Raw genomic sequence first — 27343 nt, forward strand, 5'->3', positions numbered from 1 at the left:
GAAGCATTAAAGTAATTCTCCATCAAAAAGAATTTGTGTTTGAGGTTACTGACACCAAAGTCTATCTGTTCACAATTGCAAACCCTGCAATAACAAAAACAGTTGGGAACTGACAATTTCTGTGAAAGTCGTTTTCTCTCTCAAATTATGCAGCCAATTTAAAATGATGCGGTGACATTTTTGCTCCACCCTAAGGATATACAAAATAACTCAGTAGATCTAAAAAAAAAATAAAATAAAAAAACAACTTAAAAAAAATAAATGGCAATCATGAAAAGAAAACAGGCAACAACATAATGTAATGTACTATTATCATATCCAATTCTGCTCATCAAATAACCAAAACCCTAAAATGTTACAGGCTATTATTGTTAATGTAATAGAACAAAACACTAATAAACTAAACAATATACAGATTTGGATAAGGAATGAGCCTCAGGTCAGCAAAGTCCAGTTAAAGTTGTTTTGTGTTTTATTATATAAAAGTATCCCCTTTATCAAATATTAAACAGAGATTGAATGCCTAACTAACTCTAGATTGCACGCCAGCAGAAAGCTGCCATCTGGGTTAAAATACTAGTCCCTTTTAGGCTATTTTATTTGATCTGTAATTCTTGTTAGCATTGTTTTTATTACTTTCCAACAAATTCCACTGGCTGGGCTAAATTAGACCACAACTCATGAGCTACGGATTTGTTTTGCAGCAAAAATACCTCACTAAATAGGAAATAAGTGGGTTTAATGCGTTCCATTTTAAGTTAGTGAGCCGTATGAAATAAGCTAAATGTGGAAAAGTCATCATTTTGCCCTATGTGTACAGCAGTGTAACGTGGCTGCTGGAAACCCTGCTCTCCATCCTCCCTGTTTCCTCTGGTGTGATGGCATTTAATTTCGAGTGCGATAGGGCATTACCGGCGGAGCGGGCATTACAACGTCCTGATGTCCGTGTCTTAAAGCAAATATAGTGCAAGTAGTAACTGACAGATGGGCAAAAAATACACACACGTTGGAAAAACTGCATCACTTTTGACTCGAAAATACTAGTCGCGGGAATTTCTTGCGCTTTTCGGGGGAGGAAGAAGTGAACGACCCTCTTGGAGAATATAGGAGATTTATTTTTAAAGATATGCTCAGACTTGTCCGTTTATGAAACATACAAACCTGAACTGGTATAACACTGGTTCCGAAACAAACTGCATAAAGCGGCTGCAGAAGACAACCACCCCGCTTTATAAAGCTCGGTAATAAGGGAAGAAGTTAGTCGATTCCAATGACATGTTGTCATTAACTTAGCCTTGTTGTTAACAACTTAAACCGGTCATGTTTTGACAAGGACCGTGAGCAAAATAGGCGGTAAACGCAGTACTTTTATCACGCTGACTATTTGTCCCCGTGGCGTGCTTTAAATGTGGGCTACGATGGGAATAGTAGCTGGCTAGAATGCAAGCTAATATTAGCTGGCTAGGTGATGTCTCCACGTTTTAGCAGCCTATTCGGAGGAAAATACCGGAGCCGTTTTCTACCAAAAAAATTATCCACTTGCTCTCACGCGTGTGTCAATTCCGCACAGAGTTAAAACTGTTGTAAAATCACACAGCGGTCATACTAGTAAATTAATCCCATTATATTTCTCTTACCTTCCGGCTTGTTTTCGGCAGCCATTTCCCCTTCACGCGCAACATCCTCCTCCTCCTCACGACCGTGGGTACCACGCGCGTGCACGGCGAGGACAGCACGAGGAGGGACTGGAGGAGCAAGCGGCGAGTCGGTCCGACCGAGGAGAACTTACCATTGGCTGTGAGGCGGTGACTGACAGAGAGGCTCCGGGATGAAAAACACATCTCCCCTCACCTTGGCACCAGCAGCCGTGTTTTTGTTTTTTCCTTTTTTTTTTTTTTTTTTTTTTTTTTTTTTTTACAGTGAATTTAAAACAGCTCAGAGGCGCCGCAGGTCGAGCACCAAGCTTTCGTAAATAATAGACTGTGGTGACGCTTTACAAAAAAGAAATAACTTCAGGTTCCGGCTGATGGAGCATCTCTTGTCCTTATGATAGGAATACATATGAAGTAAAACATGAATATTAAGTTTGCCTGTCATTCCTCCTAATAAAGTTATTTAACGCTTGGTAAACAACGTGGTTCCTTCTGAATACAATATTATGTGTTGTTGCACCATAGTGTTTAATATATGTAAAAGAGTAGACTCGATCTCCACTGTTTCCTTCATATTATCTTTGCTTCTTCGCAACTCATAGTGTCATTTACTAGAATGAAAGGTGAAACGTGTCATGCATCCGTGTTAATTCACCCCCAAAAATGAGTTTTCATTGCAAAGCAGCCACGTCTAACAACAGTAGTCTGTAAATGTAATGTCCAATAGCTCCTTAATAGACTGCAGGAAGTTACTGTTGTCCACAGGAATGTCTAAGAGGGACGGATCCCTCCAAGCCTCGACACTTATGCCAGGAAATCATGGGAAAACATTATAAATAGATTTGAAGATGCTAATTCTGTCCATTGTCGATGCTTCCAAATGCATTACGGCACAGTTGCATAGACTTTGCAATTGTACGGCCACGTTAAATGACTACAAGCAATCTAATTACAAATCATTGTGCTTAATAGACGTAGCCTTTGGCGCTCTTGTCAAGCACAGCACTCAAGGACAGCCTTCATCCCGTGTTAACAGGCTGTGGACGGCCAGTGCTGAAACAGTGGAGTTGGAGGAGGTGGTGCTGAAAGGACAGCTCCTCCACTGCCTGGCGCTGTACAGTCCATGGGTTGTTACTGCAAAGAAACTAATAATGGAATAATGAAAGCACTAATGTACTCAAGTTATTTTCTCACACTTTGCCTGAATTAGTTAGGTGGATGGGATGTAGAAATCATCCCCTTACAATTAGGCGAAGGCTACGTGTGATGTCTTCTAAAGGGCCTTGAAAACATAGATTATGTATCAGCCTCATACTGAGAAAAAACATGAGACACTATTTTCCGAAATGCTTTGGTTAATTCACATGTAATAATTCCATATTTATGTTTGTACTTTCTTTATTCAAGTGTGATAGACTTAGGTGGGGAAAAGGATGGTATCACCAGTCAAGCTGTAACAATATTTAAATTTTTTTAAAAAAAGGCACTGACACTGGCTGCTGTTTGGCCTTAGGTTATCAAAAAACTGTTTTCATTACACCCATATATTCCTAATGAAGACAAAATGTGGTAATTTATAAATAGAAACTAACCTACATGGAATATTTCTGACAAGATATTTGATTCATTTTCTAAAGATACAAAACTATGTATAAATATGTATGTATAATATTTAACTGTTACTATTTAGTCATGAAAATGTAGTTTGAAGGTTGTTTAAAACATATGCCGGGGGCAGTCACGTTGGTTAGAACCGTTTTATAAAAGCAGAGATGCTTTGGTATTAAACTGGAAATTGGGCATATTTTTGTGCACTAGATAAATTTCCATTTAAAAGAAAATTGGTATGAAATTTGCACCCCACAATTTGCAATGAAACCGGGTGCCCCATGAGCAAAAGTCTAAGGATAAAAGGCAGGGTGTGTTCATCCGCAGCGCCAGGGGGCGACAGAGAGTCCGACCAAGTCTTTGCACCTGGAGACGAAGAAGACATGACCGGGTGTAAATATGGCGTCAGCCTTGGACGATGATGAGATCTGCAATGATGATTATTATTCTCTGTTAAATGTCAGAAGAGAGGTACGGCATGTAGTTTTGTTTAGAATAACTGTCTGTGCGCGTCCATGTGGTAGTCATTCTTTAAACTTTCCGCGGACACTTTTTATCGGTCACACGTGTAATCAGATTTAACGGGCGCTAGGTGCCTAGCTTGTGACCCTCGACATTGATTTGAGTGACTCCTCGGCTGGATACTTTACACACAACAGGTTGTGATCTGTGACTTCTACAGACAGCACCTGTCTGTTTAATACGAGACAGATTGGCGCGGGTTAGTGTGATAATGTGCCGCCCGATGTTACAAAACTGAGACACTTTACAGTTTTTGAAAGGCATCGTGGACACCTGAAAGTGCTAAGAAGCTAATGCTAATATAAATGAGTGAAACTATAGTTACTTTTTGGTGGAACATTAAAACATGAACTAGGTTACCATTTACATAAGTCTTGTAATGTCTAGTTATGACAACTTTTAGGGGATATTATGTTTCAGTAGCAAATTACCAAACAGATTTGTTGTAAAGCACCTTCAGCAGTAATTATTTATCGTTAAATGTAATTCCTTAGTGGTACATGCAAGCAGATGTGAAAAGTTAAGAATGGAACTCCGTATAAAAAGGGCAGCTAAATGTTTTACCAACCGTGTTTGTAGTCAATGAACTTAAATGATAAAACATAAATGTCTCTGTGGTAGGTCAAAAGTGAAAATAGATAGCTGGGCTGGCACTTTTTGTACTGTAGTTAGACTCTACCTAAGTAAACTGAATTTCAGCACCAGCAGCAAGTTGTTGTGAGGACTAGTGCTGGTATTGTTGTACTGTGCAGGGCAGGTTTTTCTGCAAATTTTCTGATTGCTATTCTTTGGATTTTTGTCTGTAGGCCACACAGGATGAGCTGAAGGCAGCATACAGGCGACTATGCATGTTATATCACCCGGACAAACACAGAGACCCCGAGCTAAAGCGACAGGCAGAACAGCTTTTTAACCTTGTGCATGAAGCTTATGAAGGTAAGACAAACTTTGGACACATCATGCAGTTTACCTGCTTTTTAAGTCATGTGAAATGATGTTGTTTCATTCAAGTGTTAGGATCTACATGAGAAAGTATTTATGTTTCCACTATTATGGGTACTTTTGATACATAGTAATGGTTGTCAATCTCTTTGTAGTCCTCAGTGACCCACAGTCACGAGCTATCTATGATATCTATGGCAAACGAGGACTTGATGTTGAAGGATGGGAGGTACGTCAATTTCCAGTCATACATCTGTAAAAATGTTAGAAACTATGGGTATTTAAGTCTACTTCTAAGCCTAAAATGAAAAAAAATTCTAAAGAATATTTAAGTTAATAAATATCTTCATTGTCAGTTAATATGTTGATTGATTATTTCTGTAGTTAATTGATGAATTGTTTGATCTATAAAACATCAGAAAATGGTGGGGAAAATATTTCCCAGAGCAAAGATAATGTCCTCAAATTTTGTATTTGGTCAATGACCTAAATATTTTCAGTTTACTGGGACAGGGAAGGAAAAAAGGCTGAAAGTATCTAAAATATGTACGTAGCTTGCATCAGACTTGGATTTCAATTTTTTGTTCTTAAAGTACTCAAACATTCATCAGTAGTCAAAGTAGTTGTTATTTGACAGTCAACAAGTACTTGGTAACTTGAGTAATTCTTTCAGCTCTTTCCTGCATTCTCTGTCTGTTACTCCACTTTAGTTCAGAAGCTGTCTGTGATGGGAATTCTGTTGACAGCATTAGTACATTTGTTATGCAGACCAACATCAAAAGGATTAAACTGATCGGCATAAAACTGAACTCTATGGCAGTTCTTTCATGATCTTGCTAATCCAACTGAATTATCATAATAGGCTGTGCTTTAGGGGCTAGAATTCACCCCGTTTGACATAACTTTAAACCTAACATATGAATACATGGCCAATCAAGCCAATAAATCACACATAAGCGTCATACTTTGGAAGCATAGACTCCTGAATGAGACCTGCATTCATACCATTAGAGCACCCTGCCACCTGTGAAGCAGCCAGTCCATCATTTACTCTGCATTCAAATCACATTTTTGCATTCCAGGTGGTGGAAAGAAAAAGAACTCCTGCAGAGATCCGAGAGGAATATGAGCGTCTTCAGAAGGAGCGAGAGGAGAGAAGGCTTCAACAAAGGACCAACCCAAAGGTATGTTCTCTCAAAGATAACAAAGCCGCTTTCTGAACTGAATGTATCGTGAGAAGTGATTCAGATTCTGGTGCATGTTGAACATATAAATGAACCATGTGTTTATTGTTGAATTTAATCACAGGGAACTATTAGTGTGGGTATTGATGCCACAGACCTCTTTGACCGCTATGAAGAGGACTATGAGGATATGGTTGGAGGAGGAGTCCCACATGTGGAAATTAATAAAATGCACATATCGCAATCTATAGAGGTAAAGTGTTTTAGTTGATTCTCCATTCCTGTCTTGTGTAGCCTTAGTCCACTTTCATACTTTTCAAAAAAGATATGTATGACAATTTTCATCAAAGCACTGACACTTTATTTTGTATATTTTCTGCTGCAGGCTCCTCTAACCTCAAAAGACACAGCCATTCTCTCAGGCTCCTTGTCAACCCACAATGGAAATGGAGGTGGCACCATTAATTTGGCCTTGAGAAAAGTCACCTCAGCCAAGGGGTGGGGAGAGGTATCCTACAATCTTTCTGGCAGACTATTTTGTGTCGTGTGCTACAAAAGGTACTATGTCTGTCTGTTCAGGACAATACTACATGAGGTGTCAAACGTCGTCTGCTGTATCTGTATACACAGGTAGAGTTTGGTGCTGGAGATACCCACGGGCCTCTCTTTGGAATGAAGATATTCCGAAACTTGACGCCTCGCTGGTAAGTGTAGAAATTCAAGAGGGGGGAAAAAATCAATACTTTGTCTTTTACTACAACATGAGCAATCCGTTCAAGTCGTGAGATGATTTTTTACTGTGTTTGCTTTAGCTTCATGACTGCTCAGTGTGGGCTTCAGTTTTCATCCCGGGGTGTGCGACCTGGTTTTACCACTGTGCTGGCCCGCCACCTAGACAAAAACACTATGGGCTATCTGCAGTGGCGCTGGGGGACCCAGTCCTCAATGAACACCAGCATAGTCAGGGATACCAAGAGCAGCCATTTCACCTTTGCAATGCAGGTTAGCAGACAGCCACCTCTAACTTTAATGCTAAGCAGGACGCTGATGAATAAAGTGCTTGTCAGGACTGTGCCAGAATAACCATTTAGTTTTGTCTTTGCAGCTTGGCATTCCTCACACTTTTGTGATGATGAGCTACCAGTATAAGTTTCAGGATGAAGACCAGACAAAGATAAAGGGCTCAGTAAAGTACGTAGTCATATGTGTTTGTTTTGTTTTTTGCCAGTACAGAATAGTCATTTTGGTGTAGGTCATAAATTTACTCAGTGACTCAGTTTATCTGTCTGTTACTATATAATTGTTTTCTTTATGTTTAACAACAGGTGCAGAGGTTGCAATGACTATGTTTTTACATTGTAGATCAGGTTTCTTTGGGACTGTGCTTGAATACGGTGCTGAGAGGAAGATCAGTCGACACAGTGTCCTGGGGGCAACCGTCAGCGTGGGAGTGCCCCAAGGTGTCTCCCTCAAGATCAAGTGAGTGTGACTGTTTGCTTCGTGTCACCATGTACGTGTTGTTTCCGATGGGTTTTCGTCAGAGCGCCGTTACCATGGTGCCCATAAGACGTAACATGTCAGACAGTTGGCAAGGTATTAAATGACTAATTTGTTCTGATTCTATGCATGCGTTAAGCTTTACTGTGTAAATGATGCAGGAAATTTTCATAAATGTTCTGTAGAATTTGCTCCGATCTACTTGGTCTGGGAGTACAATTTAAGAAGCATTTGTATTTTTCTGCTATGGCCACTTAAAGACAGACCTCAACAGAACAAATCTGTTGATAATGATTATCTAACATATGGAAACCTATCAGCAAATGACTCGGTGGTTGTGTTATCAGACTGAACCTTAACTTGTTAGCTGCATGAAGGTATGAGAACAGGTTTATATTTACATTTCTACAGGAGACTTTAAATTTCAACCTATTGACTACTTTCCGTCACAATTGAATGATAAATACATTAACCCATAAAGACCCAGTGCTACTTCTGTGGCAGTTCCCAAATTAAGTTTTCTCTCTATGTACACTTCTGTAAGTGATTTATCACAATTAACTCTTATATTTTTCTCTGTATTTTGCATTTTTCCAGTGAAAATCCGGTATTTTCCTATATTTACATATCTGATCATGTTTATGTTCATACAAGCTCAGAATACAGTTTAGGGTTACTTTATCAAAAACAGGGAAACTTAAGAAAAAGGAACTTTTTCAGAAAAGATACCTATCACTGAACCTAAAAACAAGTATCCTCAACCACTGTCATTTGTCAAACTACATGGGTTTTATTGGTGAATCAGTGTTGCAGAAGTTGATGGTGTTTCCATGTTCACTATGGAGCCTCTGAACGTCCACATGGGTCATATCTGAGGATCATGAAAAGATGACAAACTGTATTTTCCCTGAATTATTTCATCTTAATTGAGAGGTGTAGTGGTTCAGAGGTTATTAAACATTTTAGATCAGTAGATGAATTTGGTTGCCAGTGGCTGTTTGGGTCTTTAAGGGTTAAATGAGAATGACTAACACCATTGCAGTAGCAGGGTCACAGCAGGATTGTACTTTTTAATGAATTTGGGCTTAACTTTAGTGTTTAACCTCAGAATTTGGCCATTTCAGATGGGCATTTCCATGGAGATTACATGGCGCGGTAACCAGCATGGAGTTATCATCCAGTTAGCAGGTGTTTAGCTTTAATTAATGAAACCCACTCTCCTGTTGGCAGACTTAACAGAGCCAGCCAGACGTATTTCTTCCCTATTCACCTGACTGACCAGCTCCTGCCCAGTGCTGTATTTTATGCCACAGTTGGACCACTGGTTTTCTACCTCGCCATCCAGCAGCTTATTATCCGGCCCTACGTGCGTGCCCAGAAGGAGCAGTAAGAAAGCTTCACCTTAAGTTGGCTATTTCATAAAGGAAACACTATTGGACGCAGCACACCATGTATTATTATGGCTGTATTTTATGAGCTTTGAGTCTGTTTTTCCTCCCTTTATCTTTGAACTCGACAGAGACTTGGAGAAGCAGCGGGAGAGCTCGGCCTCTAACATAGCCAGGAAAAAACAGGAGGCAGAGGCTTCCGTGAGTATTTTATGTAGCAGTGGCACCGATCCTGCATTTTTATTCAGTGTTAGATGCAGGTATTGTGCACGGCCTTCCAGAAACATCCCTGCACCAATCCGAAAGTTCTGCGAATGAAGGAAGTAAAATGGGATTAGAGAAGTGTGGTGAAAATTCTGCAACAAAGTGAATTCACAAAGAGCAAGTCTCTTTCAGTATTTATAGAAATACCAACGTATGCGTATGGGTCAGACTGCCAGCACTGAGACGAGGATACTCATGGTATACACAAACAGAAAGACAAGCAAATGCCGTTATAGATCAGTCTCACCTACAGTGTCTATGACGCACTATAGGATAGCCTGTCTTCTGAAAAGTAAAGCCTTCACAGTTTTTCAGTCCTCCCAGGGTTTTCCACCTAAACAACCTTACCTGGCACTGATAATCAACAACATCTCAACTCAGTGAGGAATATTCCCATAGCACTGTTGTGCAAATGTAGCACTTTGCCCGGGCCTCAAGAACAAACTCTGACGCATCATAGTAGCAGTAGAGTAATATAAAGTTTGACATTTCTACTGCAATGTGATCTAACGCCTAAGTCAAATGCATATACTACTACTGTATATACTATATAATGTGCAATCACACTGTGTGTCTCCCTCTCTCCCTGTGCTTGTTTTCACATGTGAAGGTCTTACTCATGCAGGAGTCTGTGCGTAGGATTATTGAAGCCGAAGAGTCCAGAATGGGTAAGATTGGTCTTATTTTTAAGGGATGATCTCATCTTGAAATGTTTTTTTAAGCAGCTTGAGAAGTTTCACAAATTTAAATCTGTCTGTCTGAGTGTTGCTCACTTTTCCTTCTACTAAATAAAGTAGTCTATCAGTTATGAAAAAAATCCAAATTAAAGCAGAATGCACAAAAATTTTTTTCCGGTACAGTATTCGGCTGTTTGCTGAAGTGTGAACAGTCTGTAAACTTCCCAGAGGCAAAACAAGTGTGTGGGTCTCCAGGGTGTCATGCAAGCCAAAATTAGAATGTATGGGGGTCCTTCCTGCCGAAAAAGAAAATAATGATGGAATTGTCTGCAATTTATTAGGGTAAAAACTGAATATGTATTTAGCAATTTTCATGTAAATTTTCTGTGCTGTCACGGTTACTGAAAACCTGAAAATGACACTCCTGCATTAGCTTTTTCTCTGCTGTCACTTTTCATAAAAAAACAGCTAAATATTGTCTGCTTCATCCCCAAGCGAATTAAGGAGCATGAATTCACATAAAAAGATTTCACAGACAGTGCAAATTAAGTCATAGACCACAGCTATTTCAGTTACAGAAGACATGAACCTACCGACATGGTAACAGCTGCTTCGAACACAGACTAAAACTACAGATGAGACTGTTCATCCCACACAGCAGCTTCAATAAAAACTCTGCAGTCATTTGAAGATCCATCATCACTGCTAGCCTAAATGCATATAACCTCTATCCATTATTATTAGCTGACATTATTATAATCATTATCCTGTTGTTGTGAGAATCATCATTAGCCTGTTCACTTAAATCTTTGAATTAAATCTGCATACATTTCCGTACAGGAAAAATAACCTCACTCGCCTACCAAAGATAAATTACCTCTTACAATGTTAAAGTCCTGATAGAAAATCGGGCTTTCTGAGGCTGAGGCATTTTACATTAGTTTATTTATTGTACTTAATTTTTTTTTTTTTTAGATTCATGTATCTCTTTGAGGGATGCCACTCATGCTCTGTATTTATCAAATGAAATTAAATGTACAGTGTGTGATAGTAAGTGAAATGAAGAGGTGAGACTGAAGATTAGAACCAACTGAATACCCCAACCCGTGCTCTCAGTGGACACAACAGTGTTCAGTTTGTCCACTCTGGGCTTTGTACTTACGGGGAGATTAACTTTGGTTTACGCTCAGACATAATAGGTGGCCATAATGCATCAAAACAGAGGATGCCACACACTATAAAATAGGAACAATAACAGAAGAGGATGTTCTGTCTGAGCTACTGTAGAAACATGGCAGATTGTGTTAAAGGTGACCCACTCCCTCTGTAGCTACAAACATGTTATTCAGTGGTCACAACAACACAACAGTTGTTATTTTTGTTCGATTATACCCTAAAGAAACCATAGTTTTGACTATTCTGTTCAATTTCTGCAGTTGGATCCTCTTAAAACCTACACACTGGACCTTTTAAGTGTGTATAACTAAATTAATTTCAGTGTCATACTTTTGAAAAAGGAACTGATGCTCTGCTAAACGCTGAGCAACACATCATTAAGCTGCAGATCAAATGTTGTACAGTAGAAGCCGTATATACGTATATACCAAGATCTTTGAGAAGAAACTAAGGAAGCAGAAAGTTATGTATATGTAATTGTTCTATGGTATAATTTGTAGAATATGTTTGATTCATAATGAAAATAATCACAACTATATATATATATATATATATATATATATATATATATTAGTATTAAGTATTTTAAATATCCGGGTGTGAAAAATCTGAGTTTAACTGAGCATGACACCACTGTTGGATTTATCCACTGCAGAACTTGGGACTAATGCTGCATTCCAGAGTGCTGGGAGGTAGAATATATCTCACTTGGAGTTAACTACATCCCACCTCAAAGTATTCCAGGTGATCCATGTTGAACATAAGCAACAAACATGGAGATTGCAAATCTAAGCTCCTATTTGCTTTGTAACTGAAGAGGCATTCTGACTGTCGACATTACAGTGTTCTCATTTACACAAACGAGATGGAAGAAGCAAAATGACGGATGAGCTAATTATACATTGTGAAGTTTTTTTCTTTTCATTGCAAACTTGTACACTGTGTGCTGCCATTGTTCTGTTGATGTCACGTTGTAGTTTCCGGTAAGGTCTGGGTACTTGTATCTGGCTCCATGTTGCAACAAGGACCTCCGGCTTGGACAGATGTTCCAATGCGTTTTACTGAGTTGGACAACAGAAACTTCCCATCTCCCAGCACTCTGGAATGCAGCATTACTGTACAGACCCTGAATGTATCTGGGGTGATTTCGTGGAGATATTGGTCCTTTTTAAAACACAGTTAATACTGTTAATGGAGAAACAGGGTTCAGTGGATGTTTTAATGACCTTCCTGCCTCCATTTCAACTAGTGATAATTGGAGCTTTTTAGTCCGTCTTTGACAAGTAGAATAACAAAAAAACCTCTCTGCAGACAGTCTAATTTTCATCAGGGGGAGTAAGTGATAATTGGCTTTTTGACACCCATTATTGAAGAGGTTGCTTTGAGTTTAATATATCAACAGAGGCAGACTTTGCTCTTGTAAAGTAACAGTTAATAACAGTGTGTTTGCGATGACTGACAAACAGCTGCTCTTCCTTATTCACCGGATTACTCTCTCTGCGTTGGTTACTGTATTGTTTATGCAGCTCACAATTAAAATTAATTGCATCTTTTTTTTATGTAATTGCACAGTGATTTTAACAAACAGTCTCAAAACCTACGCTGGCTCTGTTGCTGTATAAACAGTTTTGGCATGCAGGCAAGATTAAAATTACACAGTACTGACAGTGGTGATTTGTTATGTGCTTTGAATACCAATTCATCAATGTCCAGAATTTACTGTCACTTTTTTTTTTCTTTTTGTCCTTGGATTTCTGAAATTACATTAGAACTAGAGCATTACATTAGAACTCACAGAATTTACAGTTTTTCCCTGATTCTTGGTCATTATATAGGTCTCATCATCCTCAACGCCTGGTACGGGAAGTTTGTGACGGACAACAGCAGAAGACATGAGAGGGCAAAGGTCATTGATGTGACTGTGCCTCTGCAGTGTCTGGTGAAAGACTCAAAACTCATCCTCACTGAGGCCACAAAGGTATGTACAAGAACTCAGAGCAAGATTTGAACACCTACAGCAATGATTGTCTGCCACAGTATAATGTATTTCCCAGTTGTGCGTAGGAGAAGGCAGCATCGCGTATATGTATACTTTGTGTGTAAACTGATGTCTTCAACCTGCTGAAAGATGAGTCAGTTTGTTGCTGACATTGGATTGTCTTTCCAGTCAGGGCTCCCTGGTTTCTACGACCCCTGTGTGGGGGAGGAGAAGAGCCTGAAGGTGCTGTATCAGTTCCGGGGAGTCATGCATCAAGTTCTGTCAGGAGATGCAGAACCACTCAGGATACCAAAGCAATGTAAGTCTCTTGGGTTTAAACAGCAGTGACTCTCCTACTGTAAGAGGAATGTGATTCACCTTCATTGTTTTTCTGACTTCTTTGTCCCTGTTTCTACTGTACAGCCCACAGAATTGACGCAGACACATAAGAACTACTCTGCTGACTAAAAGGACATGCCTCTCAACAGACAGAAGATGGGTAGACATCTGTTTTAGATAACACGGATTACGAATCCTTGTTACTCGGATCAATCATGCATTTATCTTTTTGTCTTTATATTGTTTAAGTATGCAGAGTTGAGTAAAAGCATCACTGACTGGATTGATAGTAATTCAGTATTTATGGACAGGGTTTTGGCCTGCTTGAAATTCTAATGTCGCACCAGAATCAATGGATACCATCTTATTTTCTGGGTCTTCTCGCCTTGTTGGTATCCATTTATTTTTGGTATTGCTTATAACGTATGGATGAAGTCTTTGTACTGTATTGTACACAAACTGCAGTGCCTATGTGATTTGAAGACATGAATGCACCTCTGTTTATTTGCCATATTAAAGATCTGTCTCTCATATTGCTGAACTGTTGGTGTTTTTGGTTTGTTGTTAAAAGCAGAAAAAAATGCAGTAACTTGTTCTATTACAGCGAAAGTTGTTTTACTGGTGATTTGTTCACATGGGGAAAAACTTTTAAGTACTAGAGACATTTTTGAATTTAAAATATGAGATAACTAAAAGCTGCTCTCCTCCCATGCAGAGTGATGACACAACCTGTAAAAATGTTTTTGACCAAGGTTATTTTCTGAGGAATTACATCATGTGGAAAATTCCCCATGAGATAACACCTGTAGTCCTGTTTTAGTTTCACTTTACTCCTGTCTGTGCAGACACTTCAATATCTGTATAAAACTAATCAACAGCAAACATGAAATTCTAAAAATAGCTGCAGCTCTTCTCCTCCCCCACAGAGAGATCATAGAACCAGGGAGTCCGACTGGAAAGTCAGCCTGATGTCATGCACTATCAGCATTCTGATTCATGATCCAGCAAATGACTTAGGGTTTTATGAACAGAAACACACACAAGTCCACTGTCTGTGTACAGTACCAGTAAGCCTACGCATAAGTCAATTTTGATTTTGTGATTTATTCTGAACGTGTGATGAAATTTAATATATATGTGAACAAGTAAAACAAATAAGACAAAAATCAACAATCAAGACAATTTTAGACCGAAGAACAGCACAACAGTTTCATTTGCATGCCCAAAAAGGGGTGGGAAGAAGTGCAACTTATTTAATCCTACCCCTTCTCCATAAAATAATAACATACATGTATCTCCCTCTTCCTTTTACATTACTCTTTTATTTACACACACACTCATACATACGTTTATACATATACACACAACATACAATTACACATACATGCATACACATATAATCTTCTACCTATGCATTTCTTAATTGTGCTGGCAAAATATAAATAAATAACTCAAAGAAAGAAATATAATACATAAACAACAGTGAACATATGGTGACAACAAACCTCATCTCTGTATCTTGTGAAAAACATTGCCTTGTGTCACCACCATTTTCACCATCACATTAATAAAAAACAGAAAAGGCTCTTTATTATGCATAGAATTAACCTTCTGACACCCAGGAAAGTAAAGTTGCAGCGTTTTTTATATTAAATAATTGTCTTGAATGGAAACAGCACAATCCAACAGTTTATTCAGATTCACTTTTTATTGAATGTCCTTTGCAGTTTTTTTTTTTAAGTCAGGATGTGAAACTTATCTCCTACAGACGACTAAAATGAAAGTGTGGTTAGCTCCGTTTTTTCAATGTAGAGAATTGGGCCTATCTAAAACAGGGAACCTGTGGTAAACTACATTCGCGGTTCCAACTTTCACTGAAACAGAAAACCTTTGGCCTCTAATGGACTCTATGCACAGCCTCACTACTTCCTGAACTTCAGGTGGGTCCTTTATTTCCTGTCTTTCATTATTGGACACACTGATTAATCCAGGTGTGCCTAATTAATCAGTGGTCACAACAAGCGGTAGCAGGCACACCTGGATTAATCAGTGTGTCCAATAATGAAAGACAGTAGTGATGTGACGTTCACAAACGAATCGAATCTTTTGAACGGCTCCTTGAAATGAACGATGAGAACTGAGTCTTTGTGAAGAGCCGTTCATTTTTTTTTTTTTTTAAGGAGGGAGCGTCCGATTGCCTGTCAATTTACCAACATACTGTTCTTGTTCTGAGAATTGCACTATAGTTCAGGTATTTAAGTAACTGCAGTGATTAATCACTGTTTTGTTTTGTGCAATTTTTTCCGTATGTTTACTACCGATGTGACGTTCACAAACGAATCAAATCTTTTGAACGGCTCTTTGAAACGAACGATGGGAACCGAGTCTTTGTAAAGAGCAGTCCATTTTTTATTTATTTATTTGTTTGTTTGTTTGTTTTAAGGAGGGAGTGTCCATTTGCCTGTCAATTTACCAACATACTGTTCTTGTTCTGAGAATTGCACTACAGTTCAGGTATTTAAGTAATTGCAGTGATTAATCACTGTTGTGTTTTGTGCAATTTTTTCTGTATGTTTACACACATTTATTGTTCTTGTTTTGAGGAGGAAAAATGTTATTTCATAAGAAAATGTTTTATTTTCTTCTTCATTTTTAGGCTACAGACTAGTCCACATAATGTACCGTGATGTTGTTTTTGTTTTGTTTTTTTTGGTCAAATTCCAGCATTTGCCTAATGTCACCTCTCATGTCATGGATTTAGCCCACACATTTGAACTAACTATTCTTTTTTACTATAAGATAATATTTACTGCCGCACCAGTTAAACACTTTTAAAATGTGATGTCAGTCATCACATGTAGCCTATTTAGTCATTAAAACATTGGTGTTTCAAAATAATGCAAAAAACATAAAAGAGTCAATCTTTTGAACGGCTCTTTTCAGTGAACGGCTCCTGATTGAACGGCTCCCTTCAAAGAGTCAAAAGTCCCATCACTAAAAGACAGGAAATAATGGACCCAGCTGAAGTTCGGGAAGTAGTGTGGCTGTGCATAGAATCCATTCCTATGAAATATAACAAACTATGGTTAGCTTTTAATATAACGCGACGTGTGCCGATATTTCTTGGACGGGCGGGGTCAGAAGCTGAGTGGTCGTCCTTACTCCCTCTGCTGCTTCTTGTCTTCCCTAAACTGTGTTCTAGATCTCCAATTTAAACAAGAGCTGCTGTTCAATTCTCTGGTTCAATTTTAGCATCTGTCACCACCTGTGCAGCTAGTGCCCAACCTGACTGCCCCGAGATCAAAACCAAGCGCACCTTTTACCGGAAATAGGAACTGTTTATGTGGAATAAGTATGACTAACAGACAGGGTGTCTAGCTGAATCAGAAGTGAAACAAAAACCCTTTCCGTGGGTTTACAATGTGTTTTAGTCACACTTAATATTTAAAGCTCGTAACCTCGTAAGTACAATACGATACAGTGAATTCAACCCCCGTGTGTGAGATATTTACGGGTCTGTAACTAATGAGTAACCAGTAAGCCTGTAGTTGTTGTACACCAGTCTGGGCTTCAGACCTGTACATGAAAAGACGTTTTTTGCCCGACCCGGTCCAAAGCACTAAGAAGAAAGCTATGGGTGCCGTTCCGAGCTCTGATTCTGCTCCAGAAGCAACAAACTCAACTGCGGAAGTGAGTAATGTGCAAGACCTCCAAATAACGACTATTCGAGTGGTATGTGAGTGCAGAGTTCAAATGATTTATGTGGGTTAGGTTTATGTCACACCCTGAGAATATGGAGTCCTTAATGTTTTCCAACTGTAATCTGACATATTCCACTATTTGGGTTTTAATTTACCATATTGAATCTCATAACAGTAGGTTGTTTTATGAGAGGAAGAAATCCCCTAACCCTCAAAGACCTAGAACTGCTTTTGTGAGCTGACTTCCGGCTGAACTTGCGTCAACATTAACCTTTATTTAATATTTTTTCACCATCTTTTATACTATTATTCTCTGCATTTTGTATTATTCAGTGAAAATCTGTTATTTTCCAGTGTTTATTTTACTGGTTTTGTGGGTGCTCATAAAAGATCAGAATACATTCTAAGGTTATCATGTCAAAACATACAAAACTGATGAAAAAGTGACATTTACACAATATGTTATTACCTACACATAAAAACAAGCATCTACAACCACCACTGTCATTTGTCAGACTACATGGGTTTTACTTGTGAATCATTATTGCAGAAGATGACAGTGTTTCCACATTCACTATCAATCAATCAATCAATCAATCAATCAATCAATCAATGTATTACAAAATTATTACAGTTAAGAACAACAATTCACAAGATACATTTTGTAATAGGACACCCCAGAAGCAGTGCTCAGCTTATAAATGGGGGCCCTTTAACATGTGATAGGAGACACAATTTACATTATAATCCTTAATAAATTCAAATGTTCTAAATAACTACAAACATATCTTAAAATATTTGCCTATCTACCTAAAGATGATTCATTTCCTTATCCTGAGTCCTGTTGTAGTCAGCATATTCCAATATTCTCAGATAATTTAATAGTCAGACATAAGGCTTTATCCACATAAATAAAGAGTTTACATGATTTGTATATCAGCCATGCAGGGTTTAGGGTCAGGCATATTTTTAAAGTAAGTCTGTTTATTTATGTTTACATGTTTTGTTTTGGTTCATTTGGTCGTACAGGGTTACACTAAGCTAAGCAAAACTATGGAGCCTCTGAATGTCCACATAGGTCATATCTGATGCTGCTGAAAATCTGAAAAACTGAACTGATAGGTTTAGTGGTTCAGAAGTTATTAAACATTTTAGATTAGATGCTTTTGGTCACAGGCAGCTGTTTAGATCATTAAGGGTTAAACTGACCAGTAAAAATCTTGGTTTCCTTATCTTGCTAGTGAGAGGAAGAACTAGGACTGGTGCATTCCCTAATCTATCTCCTGTGTTTCCCCTCCAGTTATTCTCCGTTCCTCTGGAGGTCTTGGAGGAGATATTCCTGAATCTCCCTTCAGATAAGGTGGTTCAGGTTTGTCGATTAGTGTGCAGGCAGTGGAAAGAAGTGGCCGACAGTGAATCTTTGTGGAGGGAGAGATGTAGGCGAGAGGGATACAACCTTCAAGATGTTTCCAAAATCCCCAAAGACTGGAGGGTGTTTTACTTTTTGCGCAAGAAGAAGAGGAATCTTCTCAAGAATCCAAGAGCTGAAGGTAAGACTATATAAAAGTCACTTATAAAATTCAAAAATGCATGGGAAGGAATGCTTCTAGGACCAAAAAAGAGTTTGTTTGAGGTGGTCTTTGGAAAAAGGGATTCACAAAGTAGATGACAAACTGGAAGAAAACTCCAAGGCACTCTCTTTAACATTAAAATGCCTTTATTACCATGGCATGGCCATATTTAGACCTTAAAAAACACTTCTACATGTTTCGGCTTCAAGCCTTCATCAGGAAGTCAAACAGGAGTCTGGAAAACTCCTACTATATAGGAACCTACTGTTTTCCAGGCTCCTATTCAACTTCCTGATGAAGGCTTTAAGTCAAAACGCGTAGAAGTGTTTTTTAAGGTCTAGATATGGCCATGCCATGGTAATAAAGGCATTTTAATGTTTAAAGAGAGTGCCTTGGAATTTTCTTCCAGTTTGTCATCTACTAAGTCACTTATACTTGCTGCTGTGGAAGGCATTGTTGAAGAAAATATTAATTTCACATTAATTCTATTTGTTAATGCAGATAAATTCAGGGATTGGCGTATTCTGGAGAATGGTGGTGACCAGTGGACAATAGAGGGACTCATGGTGCCACATCCAAATGAGACGATCCAGAAAAACTTTGTGACTTCTTATGGGTGAGTGCTCATCAGAGATCATATGATCACTGTTTTATGTGTTATATTCATGCTATGCAGTAGTTGATACATGTTGTTTTCAGCATGTGCAGGAAGTCCCAGCTGATCAATTTGGAATCAGAAGGTTACAACTCATCATTTATGGATCACTACCAGCCACACATCAAAATATCTGACTGGTGAGCACACATGATATCTTTTATCTGCATAGTTTCAAACCAAGATTGGAAAAAAACACACTACATCAACAGTTTTACATATAATCATTTGCATGGCCTAATTCAATGTTCCCCTAACTTTTTTTTTTTTTTTCGGGGGACCTACTTTTAAGAAATGACAATCCATCACAGCCCATTTCACAACTGGCTTTATCTATAAATCATGAGAAGAGTACATTTATGCACACATTCCTTACCATTTTTACTGTATAGTATTATTTTTATTGTAGACGAGCCATTTAGAAGAGGTGCACATCCATTTAATCACAACTGTCTTGAATGTGTGTGCTGTTGAACTGAGTCAAAAACACAGCCCTTCGTTCTCATTAGAAAAACAAAAATAATGTACTTTGTTTCATATTAGATTTTCTTAAGCACAATCATTAAAACAAAGCAAAGACTCAGTTCTATTAAAAATACCCTTGAACTTAGCTTCAATAAGATCCAGACCCAGTCATCTAGGTGCACATTCTTATCTTTCTGTGTGTGCAATGTCCCAGGTATGCACCACGATGGGATTGTAGCTGTGAATATTCAATCACTGTGGAGCTGCTGAACCACGGAAAGAAACCCGTCCAGAAATTTGCTCCTGAGACTGTTTACTTTGAGCAGTGGAATGACCAGCAGTGGAATCAGGTATGCAAAGAACACGAAGCAGCATTTGCTACAAATAAAACCAGAAGACGACTCTAGAACCGCTGATTTTTTGTGTTTCAGATCACGCATGTGTTCAAGAACTACGGTCCAGGAGTGAGATACGTTCGTTTTACCCACGGGGGGAAGGACTGCCAGTTCTGGGCAGGATGGTACGGAATACGCGTCACTGACAGCTGCATTGAAGTCTGTTCAGAAGTGGACACATAGCACGAGAGATTAACCAAATACTTGCTTCCTGCCTTTACCGGAAATAGCAAATTTTTGTCCTCATTGCCTTATGTATCTATGTCCCTGTATCTCCAAAGTAATGAATGTGTATCAGTTTTTCATTGTCAATAAACATAAAACTATACAGTATAACAGGATGAAGCATGAACATGTATTTAACGATTATACAGACAACATTTGACTTTTAGCTGACAGTATCTACCGATGTTAATGGATTAATGTCTATACTGATTTTAAAACCTCTGATCAGAAATTTTGCACTAAGATTTTGGTGGGTTTTAATTGAGTTTGCACTTTTTCTCATTGGGCAACCTGGCTCTGATGATTGTTTCTCACATTTTCATTTGTTCATAGATGAAGGGGTGATTGCACATTAAGTAAAGCAGTCAGTGGGTGATAACTGTAACTAATTTTGAAGAAGACTGCGAGATTTAACAATATATGTAACCTGTCTCATCAGAAGTGTCTCACCACTTTTACACACTGTAGGTTTTCAATTTTCTTGCCACTGTTGTGTGTGCTGTAAAGCTAACATGTCTACTACATTTTCAATGTACTTTATCCTTGTTTGTACAAATATGATGTTCATGTAACCATCAAGTCAGTCAACAACATTGTATTTGAATTTAACTTTATTCATAATACTGGTTTTATGTGACGTTTTATCACAGTTAAGATACAGTACAACTCAATAAAGAACTTATTTTCTGCAAATTGCTACAGTTAATCTGATCTCATGTTTAGTCCATCTCCTAATCTCAGTATTGCTAACACACTAATCCGTAATAAGTTAGGAGTTATTTTCACTATATTCACATATCAGATTTAAACCTACCACCCAAGCATCGATATAAAGAAAAAAATGCAAATGGTACTAGTCTGGAAAATACTCAAGTGCTCTAACTGGACGATGTTCTGTAAACTGTATGTTCCTTTCTCATACGCTGCTGGGTAGTATTGAGTTCAATTAGCTCAATTTACAAAATGACAAAGCAACAAGTACTCAAGAAAAAAAAAATCTGATTCTGTTAACTTATAACTCAAATTCATGTAAAAACATGTTTTAATGTGCTGAATGTACTAACTTGGATGTACACTCGCTACATTAATGGCGCTGTCACTTAACTGTATTTTGTTTTGGCAAAACAAAGTCAGAGCCTAGTCTACAAGTGTCAGATAATTCCTTAATCTGCTTTATCTGGTATTTTAACAAGTCTGTAAATATTAAGTAAAATCCAAACGTCTTTCAACCTTTTATTAAATAGATGTGAAAAATGTTTATTGTTGGGAAAAGTTAGTTATGACTTAGGACATATATTCCTAAAGACCCTATAGGTGATGCAGACCTTACTGTGGCAGGTTGAATAAAGACAGTGGTAAAAAAAAAAAAAGAAGAAAATTAGAGAAAACATGACTTGAAAAGCAGAAAAAATGTAAATAAATGGCAATACAACTTCAGCATCTGACAAATCCATCTGTATCAGCTTGTGTCTTAACAGTGGTTACAGTTAATCATATATGAAAAGCACTTAAGAGTGAAAAGATGAACAAACTGGTCAAACTTCTGCAGGGTCCACTACAGTCTCCTTGAACTATCCAGTGTTTACATCATGTACACAATTTTAATGGCATAAAATCATCACACAGAGCATCAAATGTTACTCAATCGTACAATCACGTTCATTCATACATTGAATATGTATTTAGGTTGAGTCAGTCATGATGTCTCAACTCTCGCTGGAATGTGCATCTGCAGCAGAACTCTTCAGTACTGTTAACCTAGATTTAGAAAGGGGTGTGGAGAGGACTGGGACCAAACTTAGAGAAGTACGCATTTACGCTTTTTCTTAGGTTCAGGAGGCTCCAGGGCAGCCAGTATTGCCTCATCAAACACATTCTTTAATCCTTTCTGTGGAAACAAAATATTAATATTCAAAACAGAGCGATGATCCAAACACAAATTAACATCTACAGGGAACTAATTGCAAAAGAACGTTGAGGAGAAATGGGAGCAGGGCAATCAAAATTTTCCTTTATTCAAATTACATTATACAAGACTTTCCTCATGATCATGTTGTCTGAGTAAAGACAAAAGCTGATGGAAAATTTTGATTCTGCAGATGATGGGGAAAAAAAAGGTTTTAACTGTCCAAGACCTAATGTAGCATGAATGCTTTATAGGTTACAAGTGATGCTCAATAGTTAAATACAGAGATAACAGAAAGTTAGTTGGTTAAAAACCAATACAAATTCAGTCATGTCCATCTACACAGACTGGTACATGTGCTGACAACAGAAAGAACAAAGATTGGCACTGTCATAATTTAGGCAGCATGGCTAAATGTGATTAGGCCAAGTTGAAAAGAAAGCACACATGAACAAAAGGAAACAAAATGTTAATGGGCACAAAGTTTAAAAGAGCATTGTGTGGTTACTGTAGTGACAGACTTTTTTTTGTTAAGTTTTTTTGTTTTTGTTTTTTTACAATGAGTAAGCAGCAGACGATCAAGAGGCAAAGTAAGACGCAAGAAGACATCAGAACAAACAGCATTTTCTCTTTCTCTGAGTTTCAGGGGGCTCTAAAGCGGCTAGGATAGCCTCATCAAATACGTTCTTCAGTCCCCGCTACAGAAACAGGAAAAGAAAGGAGAAAGACAGGCACACAACACAGAGTTAGATGGAGTTTAAAGCTAAATGCTGTTAGCAAAAGACAAAGCAAGGCATTTCCAGCTGTGTTAGGAAACAGACATTTAAACACATGCCATTCCAGCTTCATGGTGCTTAACAGAAATCTTACCTGTGTTAGGGCTGAGCACTCGACATACTTGACTGCCTTGAGGTCACGAGCCAGCTTTTCTGCTGTCTCAGGGGTGATTGGCTTCTGTTTGTTCTTGGCTAGCTTTTCCACTGTGGAGGGATCATCTCGCAGGTCAATCTGAGTGCCTACCAACAGGAATGGGGTCTTGGGACAGTGGTGAGTTATTTCTGGAACCCACTAGAGAGAAAACAGAAGGCAATGCTCATCACAAAAAGGTAGATAAACATCTTTAAGATGCCCGAAGAAATGTCTTCATGTTGTATCACAAGGTTTCGCTATTTGTTTTGTTTGCCTGTTTTTTTGGTCATGCTTTTTATAATACGTTACACGTTTAGAAATTACTTCTATGTTGAAGCCACTTCATGTCCATTCAAATATGCATAACAGGACAGCAACAGTATGATGGGGAGCAGGTGTTACAGGTTTTGTATGCATTTTGATTATGTTCCCACATCTTTTACTACTTAGGTCAGAGAAGCCAGTTTCTCAAGTCTATGAAGACAGCCAATAAATATTATAAACACAAATATTAGATTAGACAGAACTTTAGCAACCCCTTGGGTAGAGCCCTCAAGATATTAAGGTTCCAGTAGCAGCACAACACCAGATGTAAACATATAAGAACTATTACAAGACAAAAGGAAAGATAATAATAATAAAAACTATATATAAAAAAAAAAAAGCAGCAGTGAATAAAAGTGTCCATTTTCAATGCTCGGGGCACTGCTGTAAACCTGAACTCCTTGCAACATTGCAATAAAATGGCTCAGGTGAACAATTCTACTGCCTGTAAATAAATGTCACACACTCACCTTTTCTTTAACGTTCTCAAATGAGGATGGTGAAACAACTGAGAAACAGACTAAGAAGACATCAGTCTGTGGGTAGCTTAGTGGTCGTAACCTGTCATAATCCTCCTGACCTAAAAAGAAATCATACTCAAGATTAATACAAAAAAGAAACATCAGTAAGTGTATGTATATGGAGTAAAAACCAACACTAAACTGGACGAATAAAATGATCTTACCTGCTGTATCAAATAAGCCAAGGGTGTATGGTTCACCCCCGATCATTACAGTTACTGCATAGTTGTCAAACACCTGTGATAAAAGAATGACAGGTATTAGAGTCTGTTAACCCGTAGCTCGCTGTGAAAAGACTAACTCCAAGATTACTTACTGTTGGTACATATTCCGAGGGGAATTTGTTGGTGGTATATGAAATCAATAGGCAGGTTTTACCCACTGCTCCATCGCCCACCACCACACATTTGATAGTCTGCATCTCTGTGCTTTCTGTCTCTGCTGGAAGTAACGTTAGCTGCCGAGAGAAGTCAAAACCCGTTACGACATTTAATGTTTTAAGCCTTATAACCACAACTTGTGAAACCTTTTACACTATTAACAATACCCCCAGAGCTACTACCACCTTTGATTACGAGGAAAACTTTAATTCGGGGTTAAATATTGAAGTGGCACACCCCATTACCAACACTGTCTAGAGGCTAATGTTAGCATTTACCACCACAACACACTTGCTAACGCTTAAGGACTTCTGTAATTATTACCGTCTGAAGTGAGATTATTTGTCAAAACATTTAAGAGTCCATCATATAACAAGTCACTCCTAACTTTAACAAATGTGTACTGCTACTGAAAATGAATATATGTTTACCTGTCGCGTTGAAAAGGTACCACAGAGATTGCAATCACTACAGGATACTAGCTAGTTAGTTAGCTAGTTTAGCAACCGGCCGGCTAATGCTAGCTTATTAACTAACGTTGGTTTATTCGCTTTACTTGAGTTCTACATAGCAGGGCAAATATCTTGAATCACAAATTGTATTTTTACATGAACTAGACACAACAATGCGAGACAATACTTGGATTACGTACCGATTTCCCGTCGTCTCTCCTTTAGCTAACGTTAGCTAGCTATGTGTTTTCGCCGGGCGTTGGCACCAGCCAGCAGCAACTTACTAACGAGCCAAGCTTCCAAGTCCAGACTTCCATACGACGGTCAAGTTAGACAGAATAAAACCGGATATGAGCGTCAAACACCTACCATTCACTGTCAGCACAGAAAACGGACACAGATATAAGGATTTCGGAATGATATCTAAAGCAGGTAATTGAAAATACAGTTTGATGTGATATTTTATATAACTTCAGAGATATTTGGATAATTTAGCTCTGCAAGTTCTATTGGAGCCATCTGTGCTTTTATTTTTTAAAGTTCACTTCCTTCTATCATGGATGGTAACTTTACACAAGTTCATCCATGCTGCAGAAAAGGTGACGTCACCTGTCCAGTCCTTCATACCTGTCATACTTTTCACCTTCATTATGATTACTGTGTCATGGAATGTCTGATGTTCTCTATATTATTGTTATATTCATATTTTTTTGTATGTTCTATTGTTGAATATTAATTGCATTCTTCATATAATAATAATAATAATAATAATAATAATAATAATAATAATAATAATAATAATAATAATAAAAATACATAAAAATAAATAAATAAAGACGTGATTGGATGACCATTAAAAAAAGAAAACCAATGTACTTTACACCTTCATCTCCTCTGTCTCATCACAGTTTCAGCACTTTATAAGCATCAACTTCTGTGCATCTAAATAGAAACCTAGACAAACAATGAAGCATTTCTATTTCAGCTTAGCCATATCTTAATATCAACTTTCTTCCTAAATTACTGTATTTACAAATTTATCCATTGTCATTCTCTGTGAATTGTGTTATATTATTGTATATATGGCTATTGTTTTGCTCTTTGTCTTCTCTTTGTTCCGTGTATACTGCAGCAAATTATTTCCCATCCTCAGAATTATAAAGTATTTTTCATTCTGTTGTTTTTTTGGTTGCCTTCATTTGTAACAGATTTCCTCTTAATCTGGTTGGACATCATCAATACATTTCAAGCTCCTGAACTATAATGCATCATTTACACATTATATTACAAATCCTTAGTTTTAGTTTTCAGTTCCACAGCATTTTCAGCAGGTTCAGAAAAGGCACCCAACTGATATTTCTCTCACTCAAAACAGTTTTACAACATGAATAAGATACAAATCTGCTACCATTTGAAAATGACAGTTAATATGGCAGCATCAATGTTTGGACTTGTTTGGAGTTTTAGTGTTGTGTTAAGTGAATGACTCACAGCACAGGGTTGGCACACTTCATTTTGAAGGTTTTTTTTTTTTTTTTTTTTTTTTTGTCTCTAAAGAGGAACCACAGAATATCACACAATGTCCTTTATGTCTCAACACCATTACTCCACCAGTGAAAATGACCATTACCAGATTTGCTTCTAATGCAGCTTCACACATGCATAAATGATGAAAAATATGAACAATAAAATAGAGACAAATAATTAAAACATGCTACAATGCTTAAATTAAAGTTGGAACAATTACATTTTGTGGAAGTGAATCTCATTTAACATTCTTCCCCCTCTAAATGAAATTCCTCCCTTTCAAGGGAAATTAAAAAGAAATCTCATCTTACGGTGCAAAAAATAATAAAAATCAGTGTGTGCTGCATGGACTGATATTGATGCAATTTATTTAATCGAGGTTCTAATAACTTAATCAATTTGGTCAGTACCATGACAAAGTGCAGCCTATCATCACTACCTCTTTGAGAATATAATAATATATATTTTTGGGAGGTGGGGATCATTAGAAACAAATTATATTCTGATGGAAAATACAAGTAAAAGTACATGTAAAGTATCTGGAAAAAGGTTACTATCTCAGCTATAGAGGACATCATGCATGACAGTCAGTTGAGCTGAAGAAATGACAAATCTGCTAACTTCCCTGATATACGAATGACAGTTAAGTACAGCACTTCATTCCATTGATAAAACAGCATTCCACATACACTTTTGCCCATAAACTCTGAATAATTTTGTTTTCAGACACATTTTTCTTTGCGGTCTTATTTATACACATCAATAATCACGTTTAACCAGGTATATGATTATGTTTTTGTCCTACTTTCACTTTATCAAGAATAAATCACAATGTCAAAATCATTTTGAAATGTAAAAATATATTATTCCAACAACGTAAATCACACAAGTTTATGCATGTATTCAGGTACAGTATGTAATCTGGAGGTACCAGATTTTTAGATATTTGAAGTATCCTCTTGAAACGTACAATGAATTATCCATACTGAATTGATTTTTTTGAAGTTAGACCTCAAGTTATCTGAGTATCAGGCACTAAAATAATGAGCTTTTTAATCATTTACACTGAGAAAAAGGACACAATC

The 27343-nt window shown here is 37.7% G+C and overlaps 4 protein-coding genes across 6 annotated transcripts in view; 2 read left to right on the forward strand and 2 right to left on the reverse strand.

Moving 5' to 3' along the window:
• camta1a (calmodulin binding transcription activator 1a) overlaps positions 1-1691 on the reverse strand; it is a 272063-nt gene extending 270372 nt beyond the window's left edge. Inside the window, exon 1 of the mRNA XM_030137891.1 lies at positions 1638-1691. Within this exon, the coding sequence (XP_029993751.1) occupies positions 1638-1662 (25 nt within the window). The 5' untranslated portion in view covers positions 1663-1691. The remainder of the gene's footprint in view (positions 1-1637) is intronic.
• A 1925-nt stretch (positions 1692-3616) lies between these two features.
• On the forward strand, positions 3617-13768 carry dnajc11a (DnaJ (Hsp40) homolog, subfamily C, member 11a). The gene is made up of 16 exons (XM_030137838.1): positions 3617-3731; positions 4589-4718; positions 4880-4953; positions 5807-5908; positions 6033-6161; positions 6294-6416; positions 6539-6612; positions 6721-6910; positions 7014-7099; positions 7271-7387; positions 8636-8791; positions 8925-8994; positions 9668-9725; positions 12746-12888; positions 13078-13207; positions 13312-13768. The coding sequence occupies exons 1-16, from the start codon at positions 3660-3662 to the stop codon at positions 13335-13337; spliced, it is 1680 nt and encodes a 559-aa protein (XP_029993698.1). The 5' UTR covers positions 3617-3659; the 3' UTR covers positions 13338-13768.
• Positions 13769-16552: 2784 nt separating this feature from the next.
• On the forward strand, positions 16553-21220 carry LOC115421875 (F-box only protein 6-like). 2 transcript variants are annotated; one of them, XM_030137872.1, is made up of 6 exons: positions 16553-16959; positions 18229-18478; positions 19001-19115; positions 19199-19294; positions 19834-19969; positions 20051-21220. In XM_030137872.1, exons 1-6 carry the CDS (start codon positions 16810-16812, stop codon positions 20195-20197), a joined length of 894 nt encoding a protein of 297 aa, XP_029993732.1. In that variant the 5' UTR covers positions 16553-16809; the 3' UTR covers positions 20198-21220. The 2 variants fall into 2 exon arrangements, with proteins under 2 accessions (XP_029993732.1, XP_029993733.1); XM_030137873.1 differs by having other exon boundaries at positions 16555-16917.
• LOC115421883 (cell division control protein 42 homolog) lies at positions 20836-25059 on the reverse strand. 2 transcript variants are annotated; one of them, XM_030137885.1, is made up of 6 exons: positions 24932-25059; positions 24216-24356; positions 24064-24136; positions 23849-23958; positions 23016-23213; positions 20836-22127 (listed from the first exon to the last, which is right to left on the reverse strand). In XM_030137885.1, exons 2-6 carry the CDS (start codon positions 24318-24320, stop codon positions 22038-22040), a joined length of 576 nt encoding a protein of 191 aa, XP_029993745.1. In that variant the 5' UTR covers positions 24321-24356; positions 24932-25059; the 3' UTR covers positions 20836-22037. The 2 variants fall into 2 exon arrangements, with proteins under 2 accessions (XP_029993745.1, XP_029993744.1); XM_030137884.1 differs by having other exon boundaries at positions 21821-22843.
• Positions 25060-27343: the final 2284 nt, after the last annotated feature.

Source organism: Sphaeramia orbicularis, chromosome 7 (assembly GCF_902148855.1).
Source record: "Sphaeramia orbicularis chromosome 7, fSphaOr1.1, whole genome shotgun sequence".
Taxonomy (NCBI): Eukaryota; Metazoa; Chordata; class Actinopteri; order Kurtiformes; family Apogonidae; genus Sphaeramia; species Sphaeramia orbicularis.

Excerpts from the sequence above, each read along its gene's own strand:
- dnajc11a (XM_030137838.1), top strand. The coding sequence starts at position 3,660 with ATGGCGTCAGCCTTGGACGATGATGAGATCTGCAATGATGATTATTAT. Across the intron at positions 4,954-5,806 it reads TTGATGTTGAAGGATGGGAG|GTGGTGGAAAGAAAAAGAAC; the intron begins GTACGTCAATTT and ends TTTGCATTCCAG. Across the intron at positions 8,995-9,667 it reads AACAGGAGGCAGAGGCTTCC|GTCTTACTCATGCAGGAGTC; the intron begins GTGAGTATTTTA and ends TCACATGTGAAG.
- LOC115421883 (XM_030137885.1), bottom strand. The coding sequence starts at position 24,320 with ATGCAGACTATCAAATGTGTGGTGGTGGGCGATGGAGCAGTGGGTAAA. Across the intron at positions 24,137-24,215 it reads CCTCGGAATATGTACCAACA|GTGTTTGACAACTATGCAGT; the intron begins GTAAGTAATCTT and ends CTTTTATCACAG. Across the intron at positions 23,959-24,063 it reads TGGCTTATTTGATACAGCAG|GTCAGGAGGATTATGACAGG; the intron begins GTAAGATCATTT and ends ATTTCTTTTTAG.
- LOC115421875 (XM_030137872.1), top strand. The coding sequence starts at position 16,810 with ATGAAAAGACGTTTTTTGCCCGACCCGGTCCAAAGCACTAAGAAGAAA. Across the intron at positions 16,960-18,228 it reads AAATAACGACTATTCGAGTG|TTATTCTCCGTTCCTCTGGA; the intron begins GTATGTGAGTGC and ends TTTCCCCTCCAG. Across the intron at positions 18,479-19,000 it reads CAAGAATCCAAGAGCTGAAG|ATAAATTCAGGGATTGGCGT; the intron begins GTAAGACTATAT and ends TTGTTAATGCAG.